The sequence below is a fragment of the Halyomorpha halys genome, unplaced genomic scaffold, assembly GCF_000696795.3.
Source record: "Halyomorpha halys isolate HHAL.00 unplaced genomic scaffold, Hhal_1.1 Scaffold223.1, whole genome shotgun sequence".
Taxonomy (NCBI): domain Eukaryota; kingdom Metazoa; phylum Arthropoda; class Insecta; order Hemiptera; family Pentatomidae; genus Halyomorpha; species Halyomorpha halys.
The window spans coordinates 1,514,458-1,532,186 of record NW_027115445.1 but is presented as its reverse complement, the minus strand read 5'-3'; the positions used below and the strand labels follow the sequence as shown (position 1 = coordinate 1,532,186).

General features: G+C 29.0%; 1 protein-coding gene across 2 annotated transcripts in view; it reads left to right on the top strand.

The window, feature by feature from the left end:
- LOC106679850 (trypsin-1) overlaps positions 1-8,458 on the top strand; it is a 58,839-nt gene extending 50,381 nt beyond the window's left edge. The window contains exons 4-8 of one of the 2 annotated variants that reach the window (XM_014419222.2): positions 456-621; positions 1,377-1,520; positions 2,186-2,328; positions 5,385-5,539; positions 6,576-8,458. In XM_014419222.2, coding sequence (XP_014274708.1) covers positions 456-621; positions 1,377-1,520; positions 2,186-2,328; positions 5,385-5,539; positions 6,576-6,740 — 773 coding nt within the window. In that variant the 3' untranslated portion in view covers positions 6,741-8,458. Of the gene's footprint in view, positions 1-452; positions 622-1,376; positions 1,521-2,185; positions 2,329-5,384; positions 5,540-6,575 lie in introns of both variants that reach the window. The other variant, XM_014419221.2, reaches the window with a different exon arrangement.
- Positions 8,459-17,729: the final 9,271 nt, after the last annotated feature.

Sequence of the window (17,729 nt, the reverse complement as noted above, 5' to 3'; positions counted from 1 at the left end):
TCATTGTTATTTATAACATTGTCTAGAATAACAGAAATGAATAACATGTTTGTGAATTCTTTCACAGTTTTTCTCAGTATTAGAGATGTAAATAAATAAATCTTATACCTGCATATAATATTCTCCATACCAGCGGCTCCTGGGCCCCGCCTTCAGCCCAACCCCTTACAATGCCACATGGCAAAGGAAGGGCACCAGTTTCATTCATATATACTTAGGTATATATTAATAATGTTATTGTTATTTATAATAAAGGAGGTAAGAAAAAAATATATATATTTATACAAGAGTATTATTACCAAACGAAACAATTTGAATATCAACATACATACAGAATTAGAATATTAGTACAAACTTTAACATTTTTAATTCTCTTAACATTTTAAAAAAACAATTCAAATTAAAAAAAATACTTGCAAAAAATATTTAACTAAATATACTGTTCACAATAGTAGAATGTGGAGTCCCTGCTCTAACACTTCAAAAACGAATTATTGGTGGAGCGGAAGCATACTTTGGGGAGCTACCATGGCAAGCACACCTTCGAATAGGAGGCTACCAATGCGGCGGAGCATTGGTGAGCAGAAAGCATGTCATCACTGCAGCTCACTGTGTTCACAGGTAGGCATCATTAACATTTTTTAACTATTTTTTTTTTTGTTACTTATAGGGTGAAAAACTTCATTCAGTCATGATTGCTAAGTCGCTAGTTCTTGAAACATAGAGGAACGTTAGATTAAGTTATAAATTCCTATCATTTTTAAGACTTTTATAATTTTAGAGAGGTTCCTATGATTGTTATTTAGCACCTGTGCTAGAGACTGTGGAACTTGGAATGTGGCCATTGCTGGCATGTACTTGGGACACTCTTCAATAACATGTTTTACTGTTAAAACTTTTTAGCAATTTGACACAAAAATAAAGGCAATCCTTCCCCGCCAGAACCCGCCCCTCTAAGACCCCAGGGAGCAACGGTTCTATATCACTTTTGAAAAATTAGCTTAAAACGGGATGAGGAAACTTTAAGATAGTTAAATCGAGCAATATTTAAAAAGCACCTGAAATTGAAAAACGGCATTTGACACAAATTTATTTTCCATCAGAGAGCCGTTAGACAGCAATCTTTGAGTTGGAGCCTAGTAAACACCACTTATTTTCTCCTCAATATTGTGGGACATGAAGCCCATTTTTCGACTATCAGTTTAACCTAGTTTTACCTTGTTTATATCTTGTTCCTCTCACAAACTTTGCCATTTTTTCCACACATGTTCTTTAAGAGGACAAAATATTTCCGCAATAGCTTATATTTAATTTATTATTTACATTAAAATAATAATAATTCAAAACAATTTAATATTTTTTTTTTTTATTTTCAGAGCACAGCTGAATGACATAATGGTTTATTTGGGAGAATATGATACTCAAAATACTGGATACGAACCGTATCCTGAAGAAGTACACAGAGTCATAAAAAAATATGTGCATCCTAACTTCCAGTTTAGATTAGCACAACCAGATAGGTATTGAACAAACCAAACTTATTGACTTATTTTAATTTATTTTGAATCACACTTATACCCTATACACTATGTGAGAATTCATATTAACTTATTCAGAAGGAACAACATTATTTATACTATTTACAGTCAGGCTTAATTTCTATTAGCAATAATTTCTATAAGTAGTGTACCATGGTGTAAGAAATACAGAATAAACTATTTTATACCCCATGTTTCCTGGATCACATGTTGAATCCAACGAAACCTCTTAAATTTTTTTAATGGTTGTGATCCACATGTACTAACTACAAGATCACTGAGGAAACTGCATTAGTTCTCAGGTTGTTAAGTAAATAAACTTTGTGTCTTAAGCTGATTTCAAGAAAGCATCTTCTAACAATTTCGTTCCTGACTAAAAATATTTTGAGGTAGTAGAAAAATGGTACCATATATTGCAACAATATATTCAGTTTTGTTTATTTGGGGTTTAATATCTTTAGATATTTCAATTTGTGCAGGAAGAACCCATAGAAAATTCCCATTTTTAAAAAAATATATACCAAATCTAAAATATTTATAAGAAAAGTAAAATGATTTCAAACCAAATCAATACATTTTTTTGAATCATTTCATAATTAAAGCATTTTTCATTTCCTAAAAATAATTTATACATACTGTGGTTACAGGTTTGATGTAGCACTAGTACAACTCTCCCGTGGAGTTATTTTCAAAGAAAACATACTTCCCATTTGTCTTCCAAAGCGAAGCACATCATTAAGAGGAAAAACTGGACTGGTAGCAGGATGGGGAAAGACAGATACTACCTATGGTAATATATATTTCTATATATATATATTTCTATAGAACTTATTTACATTAACACACATTTAAAAACTGGCAAATGATGTTATTGATACTTGTTATTGCTCTTGAAACAGTAAATATTCAAAGAAGTAAGTTCAATCTTCAGAGAACTTAAGCACAAGGGTATTGTTAACAGAGGGCACTAAAAAAAATTTTATTTAGGATATATTAGATAATCTTTTAAGTAAATGATATATCAACAAGAGTGAATAAATTATTCAATTTATTCACTAAGCTTTCAAACAAGTTAAAATTAATAACAAATAATGGTCTAACCAAACAAGTATTATTTCATTGCTAGACTTGATGGAGTAGAAGCAATCTTTAGTGTAACAACCCTTCAAATACAATATTCCTACAGAATGTATGGGACAGTGCTCTTTAGTTGTTAAATAAATTAATTTGAACAATTTATTTGTAATTAACTACAATTTTAAATCTAAAATATAACTGTACTCATATCTGTGAGATCCAAGGATTTTGAAGTCTCAGGGAAGAATTTTAATGGTTATAAGAATAAATATCTTTGCTGATGAAGCGTCTCTTACCACAGATCTTGAAGCTATTACTGTCAGAATTCTCCTAAATATGCTAATTATTACTGGTAATGTTTACATTCACCACCAAACTCATTTCCTACTGATTATATTTAGCGAAAGCAAATCAGGATGTTAAAACTTGGGATTCAGCACATTAGCTGACAGAGGGCAAAAGGCTATAAAAGAATAAATATATTTTAAACTATCCCACAATTTTCTTTCTCAACATAGATGAAATAAAAAGCTTCTGCTTGAAAGATAACTATTTTTTTTCAATTGGTCATCATTTGACCAATCCCATATCAGCCACTAAGAGCACATGGTATATACATGTATACCTTCAAGACTTGCCATCCCCTGAACAACCGCAAGAGTGCAGTTCCCATCCTGTGAGGATTTACATAAAACTTTCCTATCTTCAAATCAATCTACCTCCTCTTCAGCAAAAACCTAACCTATTAAACATGCATTGTTGAGGCCTTCTGAGGTAGAGTTCCTCACCTTTTACATTGGTACCAGAACTAAATATACACAGAACATCGACAGTCATGTATATTATTTGAGAGCTGATTGAAAAAATTTTCCTGAAAATGTAAGAAAAGATATTGGTGTAGTATCTGAAGCTTGAACCATTGTTTTCAATCCCCCAACAAAAGTCAGTGGCTGAAATAAAATCTCAAGAAGCGGTAAAAGCTAAGAAATATCTTCTCAATAAGTGTAGTAAAAGCGAAAGTTTGCTTGATGCTCAAGAGGCCAAACTTTATAGCCAGTAGAGTTATTAAAGCAAAGAGTCATAGCGAAATGGTCAGTGTTTTAAGTTTTCAATTAGCCATAAAACTTCAAGGAAATAGTTCTTGATTAAGGTTTGAAGAATTGGGGCTAACACAGTTATACTACTAAAGACAGGGAAAACAGTTGCTTCAGACTAAATTGCTAAAACATTGGCATAAAATCGCTATCAACTTTCCAATTTTAATGTTCATGTTCTATCAAACTATGAAAGAATTGAATCATGTACATTGTAGTGACAAAGAAAACAATCATATTTCTCTTATAACAGAAGAACTTATATCCACAGTAACCAAAGAAGTCAACAATGGTTATTTATAGAAGTTCATACAAAATAATTACACACTTTCCTGATGAAGAAAAAAAGTTTTAACTGCCATTATACTGCCACACCTAAGATATTGGCTATTTCCTTTAAATACTAAGTCATTTTCTAACTGTACCAATACCTAAAAAAAAATAAAAAATGTGACAAACTACCGTAATTATTCCTGTTGTGAATCAGTAAAATTCAATAAATGTTGTAAACAAAATATTTAGAACTCCTAACCAATCTAGTTTTAGGAATTATTTCATGATTTAACCACTAAGCAAAAAACATGATGTGAAGATGGCACATTTTAGAGGAGTGAACAGCTGGAAGGTAGAAGGAAAATCATGGAAACACATCTGAATTTCCCAAACCGTATAACTTTCAGTGTTAAGGAAAGTTCCTTAGAGTTCTTAAGGAAGGAGTTTCCCTTTTTCCACTCTTAGCGAGGCTTAAAAGGAATATGAATCGAATAGCACAGCCATAAACAACCTAGGTTACAAAAACTAATACAATCCTACCAGAAGACTTCCAGAAAAACGTAAAATTGAAATTTTGAAAAATGGGGAGAAAATGAGTCAAAGCTATGGCCTTAAAAGACCATTGTTCTTAATGAAATACTTCAAACAAGGAAATGAAGAACTGTCTCATGCACTTTGAGGATGAACATGGTATTTCCTCTTAAACTTACATCTCCAACTTATAAAATTATGGTATAAGGATAATTTTAAAACAAATTCTATCTGATTTCCCAAAAAAATTATTAATAAGAAAGAACATCAATATGTCCCTAGCATTGAACAAAATCTATGCAATACAAAAATTATTTAGAGAACAGGAATTTCGAAATAGAAAATTTCTATTACAAAGTTTAAGATGAGTGTTTCCAATGGCTCTTCAGAGTAAAGAAACTAATAAAATAAATTTAACAATTATTTAAAAAATCTTCAACTTTATTTGCTTGTTCGATTAACCACCCTTGAACCTTTGCTAGCCAGAAATGAAGGTTTAGATTTATCTGCTGTATAATAACAGTAAACTAATACTTTTGACTCCATTGCCTTCACACTCAATAACCATGGCTTCAAATTTCAAAATTTATAATCAAATTAATTTTAAAGGTAATAATTTAAATTATACACGGTGGATATGTTATACTGAAAACAGAGTATACATATTCCATTTTTGAACAACTTTCAATAAAACAATTTAGTTATTTATTTAATTGCTACAAAACAAATTAAAGATTAAAATATAACAACTCATAGATTTCAGTAAAAGAAATAGGAATAACTTTGTTTTATTTTAACATATTATTAATACTTCTGATGATTACTGGTTGATTATTACCTAAAATTCTATATTCTATTCAATATGTGATAGGAAAAACTGGAACCAATATTTTAAGAAAAGCAATTGTTCCTATTCTCACTGATGCTGAATGTTTACGATGGCATAGACATAAAAACATCAGGGTTGAACTTCACAAAGAAATGTTTTGTGCAGGTCATAGTGATGGAAGAATGGATGCTTGTCTGGTAAGTACACTAAGAATAAGTAAAACTTTGAAACAATCCAATCATTTGTGAACAAATTTAAATTACAAATTATCTTTATTTTTATGAAGGAAATGCAGAAAAGTCAATAAATTCTGTTTTTCTCAGTAAGGTTGGTCTTTGACATTTTGCTAAAAGGACACAAATAGATCCTAAGCCGTCGGCTGAAGACACAGATATATCCTTTTGTACTGACTTAATAGACTTCATAGTTACGTTTCCAAATTTAAATCTGTAGAAAAGTGATTCCAAAGATCTATCATTGAATTATAAATAGCTTGCTACTAAAACATAAATATCGTAGTTATTTACAATCAGAGATTGATTGCCTCCCATCTATGCTATAAATACCAGTAAAAACATTACAGTACAGCAGAACTGGCCATCTGTTACTAGATATAGTACATATAGAACTATATATACTATCTAAATAGTAAGTACTCTAGTAGTATATCTGTACAGTACCATGGAGTGCTATAATATATAATACTCTATAAGCCGGCCTTCTCAAGACAGGGGTCTTGCCGGTTCCAGTTTTGGACTGTTAACCAAAGATTTAGGGTTGCTCAAAAGGAATTTTTATCAGCATTATACATTAATACTGTTTTATGATGCATGACATATGAACAGATTTATATGAAAACATAGAAGGAGACAAAGTATGTATAATGTATAAATTAACAATAACTATTAAGTTATTTTTTGAAAAATCAATTATTTTTTCATTTCCCCAAATTTAGAGAACTTCTAAAGGCAAAATGTCTATATTTTTCCACTATTAGAAAAATTATCTGCTTCCTTTTCCCTATCATCTTATATATAAGGGTGAATTTTTTAAAAAGCAATCTTATTTCAAAATCTTTAATATGGTCTGAGTTGATGAAAATAAGTCATAAAGCCAAGCTTCTGCTATGATACAACTTTTTTTTCCACTATCCATAATATAAATACAAAATTAAAAAATAACCTTATCAACAGCCAATAATGAGTCTTCTAATGTAAAAACAAAATGTTTCAGGGTGATAGTGGTGGACCTTTAATTGTGCAAGATGAAGGACGTTGGACACTAGCAGGCATAACATCTGCAGGATTTGGCTGTGCAGTTGATCATCAACCTGGGATATACCATAAAGTGCAGTTTACTTCAGACTGGATAAGATCCGTAATCAAGTCCAATACATAAGTTCTTTCAAAGGAAGTGATAAAAAACCCATTTTCCACCATTTATTTTTAATCAGTTTAAATAATATTCTGAATGCATACCAAAAGATGTCTTTACAATTTCAAAATTAATTCTTCATAGTTACAAATCAGTTAATGTAACTGGTAATATGAAATCTCAATAATTAATAATTAATGTATAATGTTGAACATCAATTTAAGAAATAGATGTTTCTCAAAAAACAAATGAATCTCACACATCACTTTAATTGAATGACAACAAATAATGACAGATTTATTCAAAACTGATAAATAAAATATTTCAAGAACTTGAATGGGAAAATACTTATAATCAACTAATTAAATTTGTGTTATATTTCAAAATAATATTAAAGTTCCTTTTAGAAAAATTATTAATTTTAATTAAAAATACTAGATATTATATTTATAATTATTCTCAAAATGATCATTGTGATTGCCTTACCTTGTTATTGCCCATCCCAATGACAAAAAAAAATTTGTGATTAATAAGTGATTTCTAGGAGCTATTCTTTAGTATAAATGAAAAAAGAAATATTAAACAACGGACTAAACATTTATCAATGACTTAATTCACAATTATCGATATGAATTAAAGAAAACTGCATAAATGAATTTTTCTTATAACATATAAAAAAATAGTAATAAATGAAATACACAATCTAACTTACCAAGAACTGGATGAATACTAATTTTGAAGAATTTGTGGATTGAACTCGCTCTTTGTTGGAAGACCTTCATTTAAGACGTTCCCTAAAACATAACTACTGATCAGAAACAAAAATTAATTAAAAGTAAACACTCATCAATTACTAGAACAAGATAATAAATTAATAGTTTTCAAGAAATTTTTTTTTGTACTTTAAATAACCTTAAACTTAAACAAAGATGTTAAATGGGTGAATCCAACAACTACCTCATAGTTGACTTAAAATGGCTATATTAAATTATTATTTAATATAACGCTGATATGTAGCAGCACTCACTTTGTTACAATATAACATGAAAATATAAGAAAAAGAAATTCAGCAAGTTTTAATAGTTATAAAGCATAGTTATTAGAATATATCTGTTTCCGAATGTCATGAAGAGATGATAACTAATAATCACTGATCCCATGAGAGAAACAATAAGAGGGGCATCCTGCTAATAAGAATAAAAATTAAAATTAAAAAAGTATTTCCTCATAAGAAAATTTTAATGTTAATTAAAACAAAACAAATAATATGTATTATAAGTTATTTATATTGTGGAAATATCGATGTGAACATTATTAGATAAAAATTATGAACTTTGTGTTTTAACAATTTCAGACAATATAAGTTAATGATTGTAAACAGTTAGAAACTAGATTTAGAAATGTAGAACATGCTATGAACTTAGTAATTTCATCCTAAAAAAATATAAATAAGCAATTGGTGAAAACAACATAAGATTTGTTTATTGTACATCTAAGAGTTTATCTAGTTTCAGTCCAATGATAGGAAATTAGAAGTTCTGGATTGACATATCAAACACTAACTACTGTAGTTAATTGTTTCATATATGAATGAATGTGCAAATGCGATAGCAATTTACGATTCATGTATATGTTATGCAATCATAAATTTAATGATTAATATTTATATTGGCTAAAATTAATATATAACGTGATACAAAACAAAAAAATTAAAATCACTTTTTATAACAATATCTGTTAAAGCCAAAGAATTTTTTAATTTATTTATTGTATTTGTAAATACTGTAAAATAAAATATTTTATAGTAAAGTATGAGTTTATTTAACCCATGGTGTTTTATAATTACCTAAAAATAAAATTTATACTTACCTAAGAACATTCTAATAAATGTTATACTTCCTTGTCAGGCAAATATCAAGAGTTTTACGACAGAGAGTCTTAATAATTAAATAAATATACATTTATAATTTTTGTACGCTTTAGAGATCCCTGTAGCGGCCCTGATTAAATCAAACAACTGTACAATATTAAATCTAATTAGCCCACCATTAGTTATCTCTAAACCTTTCAGAATAATCATTTCCTTTTTCAAATTAAGTTCAAAGGGACTGAATTCCTATAAGTCCCTTTCCCTGGCTATGTTCCTGTACATTCAGTATGGTACATATATAGAAAAACAGACCTACAAACTAATGGTTGAGAAAGTTTGGAATATTAAGAAGAAAAATGGTAATATTACTCTAATTACGACATAACAAACTGATTCTAATTTCAAAATCTTTACTGATTAATACAAACTTAAAATGTACCTAGGCATTAAAGTTAGTTGTTAATCTAAACCAAACCAGTCTTTATGGTAGATGCACAGGATAAAATAAATTTAGTAGTAAAATTTTAACATTTTACCAACTTTTTAAATTTATATCTACGACAGTACATACATTTTAAGTAGCTTTCTACTTGAAAGAATATACTCATTTAAATTAGTAATATGGCTGCTTATGATTGCTAAGAAACATTAAACTCAATCAGCTTTTCTGTCTTAACAAGAAAGTTATTGTTAAATTGAAGGAAGTGAAACTCATCTTTGCCTGGACCCATATGGATTTCTTGTGGAAAACAAAAAATTAAAAAGTAATTCATTTAAGGAATATATAAAACATACCAAAACTAAATTGGTATTTCTCAAGAATCATTTCACAATTCTTTTTTCATTAATTTTCATAGAATCACTGTGGCCAACAACGACATTCTAAAATATTTCCAGCTATCTATCATTACTCAAAATATACAACATTCAATTCTTATAAAACAATAATATAAAAAAAATGAACACTTTAATTTTAAATTTTCATCATTTTTAAAATAAATTTTACAGGAATGAGGTTAAAAATAAGAAATATTTAATAACTTGTAATTTAGCGGTTAAACTGTAGGTGAACTTAGATATGGCTCGGTTTGGTCTTATGGTTTAAGAAAGGTATATTATTCATTATTGATGTTACTATTGTCAAGGTAAGAAAATTATATATGCATTGTAGTAATTACGAAAAAAAGAACAAATCAGGTGTTAAGGACTCTATTCTGCAACCTCCAAACACACAGCATCGTAGTTAAAATTATTTTGGCACGTATTGTAAAATTACCGGAACAGTGTTTACTAGCTTTTCTTTATCTGTCATTTAAATTTGAATTGTATAAAGAGTTCCAAGAAATGTTTTGTTCGCTAATATTCTGTGTGAGGTATTTTTATTTATAATACCATATAAATTATACATGGAATCAAGACTTCATGATAGTAACGTTATTAGGAGACCAAATTATTAGGACTAATACAATTTTTCAGAAAATTGTTTCCTAAATATATTGGTTACCTCAATTAAGTTTGGGTCATAAAAAAAAACAACATAATAAATCGAAGAATAATGATGAAGTAACTTAAAAACACAAAAATTAAGCAAAAGACCTAAGATCGTGCTAAAGAATTAATCATCCTATTAATTAAAGAATAATAACCAGCTAAATCAGTCGCTTAGGTCGTAATCTCTCCTGGTAGTTTGGAAAACAGATGAAAAGTGATTTATTGCTTTATTAATGCTTAACATAACAAAAAACTAATAAAATGACAGAGAGAAAGAAAAAAATTTAAGATCTCTAAAAGACACTCTCCTAACAGTAACTCTATTCTCATATTAATTTTCGACCCTTTAACTCAATTTGGAGATGCTAAAAGGGTGCTTAAAACTATAAAAAACACGAAGAAAAAACAATTAGAGAGGATATCATTTTATCCCCATACCAGGAATGGCATGTTTGGGATATCATCACCCCAATAATATGAAATCCCTAAAGCTGGGAAGTTTTGGACTTTGACAGCCTACTTCAAACAGTGAAAATCGTGGTAAAACAGTCTTAATAGTGTATGAAACAGATTTATAGTTCAGAATCTGATCAAAATTGTTTGAAAAGTTTATATTTTGTTTCCCTCCTTCCTCCTCTGGTTAAGCAGTTACAGTAACATCTTCTTCTAGGTGTTATGAGATTATTATAAAATGCACCCCACCTTGACTCTGATGACCTACAATACTGCGCAAAAGTTTAATATTTTGCTAAGAAAACAACTATTCAATAATCTGAATTAAAACATCAGAAGCCAGAATAAATATATGCATGTACTACTTACTAATACTGCTTACATTTTTCATTATTATGTGGATTTGAAATATTACTCAGGAATCTCTGGGGTACAGAAGCAAGCTTAAGAAATGGATGGCATTCAGAAAATTAATATTCTTAATAAACTGAACTCATCTTGAATAAGTGGTAACTTCATCAATCAAACTTTTGTTTGATCATAGTTTCACTACTTAAAATATGAAATTGCTCAACCTGGTTTTCAACAGCTCTCAAACAGTAATAAACCTACAAACATAAATGGTGGTAAAAGACACCCAACTTTTACTGACTTTATAGAACATTAAAAGGTATATTACCAAGGGCAAACAATTCTGAATTGACAATTTATCTTTTTTTAGAACCTTATAGCAATAAATAATCAAAATTACTAAAGATCATAGCAAGCTCAATTACAAATCATTATTTGGTCACAGGGAACTTGATTCAAAAATCAATAATGAAACTTGGGAGTTATGATCTGAAAAAATTTGATGGAAACATTAGGGGTATTCAAGATTGGGCATACTTACTAATTTTTACTGGCTTCTTAACAATTATTTTTCTGATAGGCCAAGATATAAACCAAAATTAGAAATATGGTAAAACCTCATACCTCAAAAAATCTCAAGTTGGTTATTTTGTTTCCCCATATTATTTTGAAAAATAAAAAGACTTGTTGTTATACATAAAAATTATTTTTATTTTATTTGAACTTTTGTATTCTATTAGTATCCTTTTAGGGTAACTAGTCCTGAAAATGGGTTCTTTTTTCCAATCCCTGGCAGCAGAGTTGCCACCACCTACTAACCAATATGGACGTATCAAGATTTATTTCTTGGGACCATCAAGAAATAAATAATAACTGCTCCAGGTGGGAATTAAATCCACAATGTTCCAAACTGAGCACTCCAGGACCTATACTCTTCGTCACGTTCCTTTGATTTGAAATTACTATTGTATTGAAAGCATGTTTAAAATTAAAACAATCTCAAGATAAAACAAAACTAAGTGGGAGACTAAGGACCACAAATGAGAACATGTTAATTGGAACAAATTTATTCATTGTTATATTTTCAGAAATTTGGACTAATTAAGATATTAACTATTAAAGCTTATCTTTTTGAAAAAGTATAAGAAATGTTGTTTAACAGAGAATGACAGGATGAGAAAAAACAATACCAGCAAACCTACTTAATTATTTCCCTATTGAACTTAACACCCACTAATAAGAAGATAAACATCACCTGTTTTCCTCTCAGCCCTTTCATACCTTTCACTACAACTGGTGTGCCACAGTTAACAAAACAAAACTTTTAAACTCTCTGGAGCAATGTTATCCCTTAAGGAGCGAATAACCCACTTCTATAGCATACCTGAAGATTTTCATTTTTTGTTAGAGAATCAGGATCAACTTCATTTTTTATTAATTTCTTCCCCATTTGCAGACTGCAAACTAGAAGATGAATGTCAAGGGTTTTTATCTTCCTAAGCATATGTTTCTTTCATTTTGGTTTCAACTCGATAGCTAAACCCAAAACCAAAACTAACCAACCCTCAAATTTCTGAATATTTACAAATTAAGAGTTTCAGACTTCTGTTCCACTAGGACTAAAAAAGAAACCGTCATTATAGTTACTAAGAGAAAAATTGACTTATTTGTTGCTCAATTAACTAATTGATGTAAATGCAAATTAAAAATTATTTATATTTTATTAACCTTAACATTAAGTGCTTGATGTTTTATTGTTGTGTTTTTCAAATTGTCATCCAAACTTGCCTTTCAAAAATATGGGATTACAATTTTATTGCAATAAAACAATTAGCTTAATTAAAACAATCATACAATAAAACAAGATATTGGAAGATTTAGGACCACAAATGAGGACTTGTTAATCGGAACAAAGTTATTCGCTTAATTTGTCCTTATTCCATAAAATATTACTTATCATATGAATAGAGCACCTTTGATTGTCTTCTTCATTTCATTGATTGTCTTGTGCTCTCCTAAGAATATTATTATTGCCTCATTCTAAAAGCCTAAATGTTGATCTGATAAACAGTTTCCAAGTGGGTGCTCCTTGGTTTGTAAGAAACAGTCAATTGCATCGGGAATTACTAATAGGAACTATGGAGGATTACATCAAAAAAAGGTTCATGAAGTTCCACTCCCAGTTACCTACAGTTAAAAGAAAAGTAACCTATAACTTGGGAAATCCAACCACAACCCAAAGACTGAAGCCCTTGCTGCTGCAGAACATTCTGTTATGAATTCTATTAATTTATCTTAATTTTTTTTTTCTCTCATCTTTTTCTTAAATTCCCTTCGTTTTCCATTTGAAGTCAATTATTTATTTTGTTAAATCCATAAATGCCATGGTTTTTATCATTAACTTTACTTTTATCTTTTATTAAGAATTATTGTTTTAATCTATTTATTTTATCATAATTTTTTGTTTTATTTACACCATTGTGTATAGTTTAGGGTGTCTTTTGTATAAGACTATACTACCCCCCCCCCCATAATCAATTGCTAAAAAAAGAAGTACCTCTTACGTAAACCATGCAAAGATCTGGTATTAAATAAATAAATTAAAGAAAAATGTTTCTAAATTCTGTTAATTAAATTTGCATTAAAGGTTGTTATTTATATTCAATACTTAAACTAATATTTTATTTATTACAGGAAGGGGTAATTTGGTAAATAGGTATGTATATTTTTTTTATAGGCATGAAATCCCTGTAGTGGAGATTAGTAGTATGGATTTTAGTAATATCTTTGTATGGTTTACTAATAGATATCATCAGATTACTAATAGATATCATCAGATTACTAATATGATATCTAACATATTAGGATATTTATTTTCATGTTTTCCTAAATTAATTGTTGATGATTGTTTTCTGTGCTCTCCTTAGAAATTTGGCGTCCCTAGGCATTTAAATCATGAGAAAAAGATACATATAACTCTTAATCTGTCAATTTAGTTATTATTTATTTTTTCGATCTTAATTTATTTGAAAGTTGCTAGTAATTTCTTATAACAGATTGTGAAAAAGTTTTGTGTTTATATTTTTTATTTTTGAAATACCCTTTTTAAATAACCATTGAATAATTGTTGTTATATTTAAATAATAGATTGTTATATTTTTATATACTTACATTAAATCAACTTCATTTTCATTTTGTCATTTATATTATCTATCATCAGTCATATTCATCTCTCCCTATAAATTCCACATAAATTTATCTATCTAAAATATATTGAAACTAGTTGTTTTTTTTTTTCACTATTTATTACAAATAGTTATGTTTTAATTTTTAATTATTTAAAAATAGTTTTATTTAGTTTCTTATATTATTTTATATTACTTTATATTTGAATTGTACTTTATTCAATATATTTCTAATTTAGGCTAAATTTAATTTATCTCATGTTTTTAAAATTTTTATAATGCTCAATAAGTGGCAGGTACCCCTCCTAAGGTCAATTGATTATTGTAGATTTATTTTTATCAGCTTATTAAAATATTTTGGAAGTTAATTTACTTTCATTTCATTCATTCATTGTTGCATATAGGCTTTTCATTTTTTCTTTCTTTCTCTCCTTTCTGACCTTCTCTGATTGCATACTAGACATTATTAGACTAAAATATTAAAAATTGGTAAAAAAAGTTAAAGTTTATTTGAATTGGTGGTATTTTTTTTCACTCTAATTCAGTGTTTCCTAATCTTTAAACATCTGTACCACTTCTATAATTCTTGTAACACTAAGTATCCCTCTTAAAAAAAAATTACACACTCTGTAAAACCTCTCTCAGCAGACAGATTCATGGGCATCGGCAGATGGGAGCCGCGGCTCCCCCTTAGATTTTTGGGACACTATTAAAAAAAGGAAAAAAATAGTTAATTTAGTTGATACATGGATTCTTTCTGGAAACACTATGCAATTAGTAGGGTAATGATTGGGAAAGATGGTGGTGTCAAGAATGCCTTATATTTTCATTGTGCGAGCCATTAGTAAACCTTGATTTAAAGTCAGTCATTTCATTTTCTATAATTTATTGTGATTATAGGTAATACAAATTTAAAAATTAACGATTTAATAGAAATAAAATGGTGGGGTATTTCTTGGAATGTGGAATTAGATATCTTTCTACTACCCAACTTTTCAGAATGGAATATATATATATATATATATATATATATATATATATATATATGTGTGTAATGGGTTGAGGCCTGGTCCCCCTTGGCAAAACTCTGCCTATGCCCATGAACAGATTTCACTTTAGAGTAAGGAACATATGGAGGAAAGAGGATCTACCAATGGAAACCCCTCCCTACAAACAATTTTTAAATGTCCTGGCCTGGAAGTATAGAACAGGACAGCTGATTATTCTTTACTGAAAGATAATTTTTTTTTATAAATTTTAAATAGACACTTTAAAAAATATTGTTTATAATACATGCAGTTACGGTCAAATCTCGGTGAATCGTATTGCCCTATCTAACTCTTCCCCATATCCCTGGGAGTACTTATACTATATTTTGGGGAACACTGCTCTAATTGTAAATCATATGACCCATCTTCAGAGAGTAGTTGGTATTTGGACTAAAATGTCAGCCATAAAAACAAAAACATAATCTTATTATATAGGAATGACGGATTGCCAGTCCAAATTTTTTCTCACATCTGTTTTTTATGATTATAACACATTATTATAAAAAAATCATAGTATTAATTGTATTATTACAAATTTTAAATAATATATAGTAGGTAGTAATAATAATAATAGCTTTATTGGCATCAGTATTGACAAAAGCCTCTTCCATAAGGAGGAATTTATAGTAGTTAGTTATAGCAGGACAGAAGAAAGAAAAATATAGATAAATATACAAAAACATAAATAATAAAAAAGAGTCCTCAAAACCATACACCGAAAGAAAAACACAAAACTTAACATTCTTTATAACTTTTTTCCACCTGAATTTGACCCTTGCAACAATAGTAGATGGTGAGATGTAGTAAATATCTTTTTTTTCTGATTAAATTGTTGGTACTTCATGTTGTTGGTAAGTCATTTATTCTTCTATTCTAATGTTCAGTTTTGCATCTACATATCTATAATGTGGTTATTAATACTGTAAAAAACAGTGGTGTGTTATGTTTTATCATTTGATTATTAATAATTTCTAGTATATCTGGAAGTGAATGTTCCTTAGCTTTGTCAGAGTAATTTTTCATGATTATAGTGAAATATAGCACCCAACCTGGAGCCTAATGCATAATTTAGAATTATTTAAGGTCTTACTGACAAAACATAGAATTCATATAAACAAAAGTAGATTCATCTAAACCACCACTTGGTTTATAAATGCCCAACTTTTTATTGGTATCGGAATAACAAAATTTGGTGTAGAATTAAAGTTTTAGAATCACTAAGTTGTCACAATAGATGTTTAATTCTTTTAAATGAATTGCAAATTTTAAAACCACATTTCACAATAGATATTTAAATTATTTTTTTAGTTTTTACATGAATTTCAAATTTTAATACCTCTTTATACAGGTTTTATAATTCTACTTAAATAATTTGAGAAAGATATTAAAGAAGATTTTCTATATTTGAATGAAATTTCCAATAGCATTTATAAACAAATATTATGTTTATGGAGCTAATACAAAAATAAATAATGACAAAAAATAGTACCATTTTTTGAAAATAAAATAAACTTGTTAAATACCAGTGATTCCCAAAGTCTGCACTGCGGCTTCCCGGGGCGCCGCGAAATATTCAGTTAAACAATTTGGCAATTTTCTTAGAACTTCCAATTCTCAATAATAAATTTATCTTCAATAAATTGTTTGTGAATTTAAAATTCGTGTTTAATTTTTTTTTCAACGAACCTAACCATATGGTGGTTGTCCAGTCTCAATATGGAAGTATTTGAAGAATAGTAAAAAATTTTGAAATTCAAGAAAAATTTGATGTATTAAGGGCACCGAGGAAAACATCTAATTATTTAGGTGTTCGTTCTGTTTAATAGTTCATAATTTTTGTATCAATTGGGTTCCCCGTTTATTGTTTTAATTTATAAATGAGTATATATACCGCACCTTTAGAGAAACTATGACCTGAATATAATTTTTCCAAAAATGAAAGAAAATCAAAAAATACCATTAAATAGAGTAATGCTTAAGTAACCAGAGAGTAATGCTTACAGGAGCCTGGAGGGGATAACACAACCTCACGGTGCTTGGAACCATGTCTCTCATGGTGCAGTGGCAAATTACTGATAGCTCCATAATCAGTCCCTTGGTGCTTATTCTGCAATGTCCATCCCACTAACTCACTTGCATTCAAGAATATTAATTAAGTTTCCCGTTATTAATATTAATTAAGTGCTCTAGATTCCCGATTTATGTCTGTTCAGGATCAGCAGAAACACAAGAACCTTTATGTTTTTTCACGAAGTAGGCCGTCCACGGATCAAACTTTAGGGTAGCTATAGACATCTTGGAAAACTACCACACAATTCCTAATTAAGGTATACGGAATAGGTTCAACATTACTATATTTTGGTTTTTACCTTCTTAAGCTACCTTCTGTAGGCTGATGGGTCTTACATACCTGAAGGGGAAAAGGAGAAGTGTGGCAATCCATCATAAGTGATAACCTATTTAGTGCAGTCACCCATCCATGTAATGACTACGCTCGATGTTACTTAATTTTTATTCTTTACTGCAAACACCTTAAACCACTCGGTCGCAACAGCCTCCCTCTCTCTACATATAATTACCAAAAGAATGAATGTTAATGTTAGTTTTCTGTACA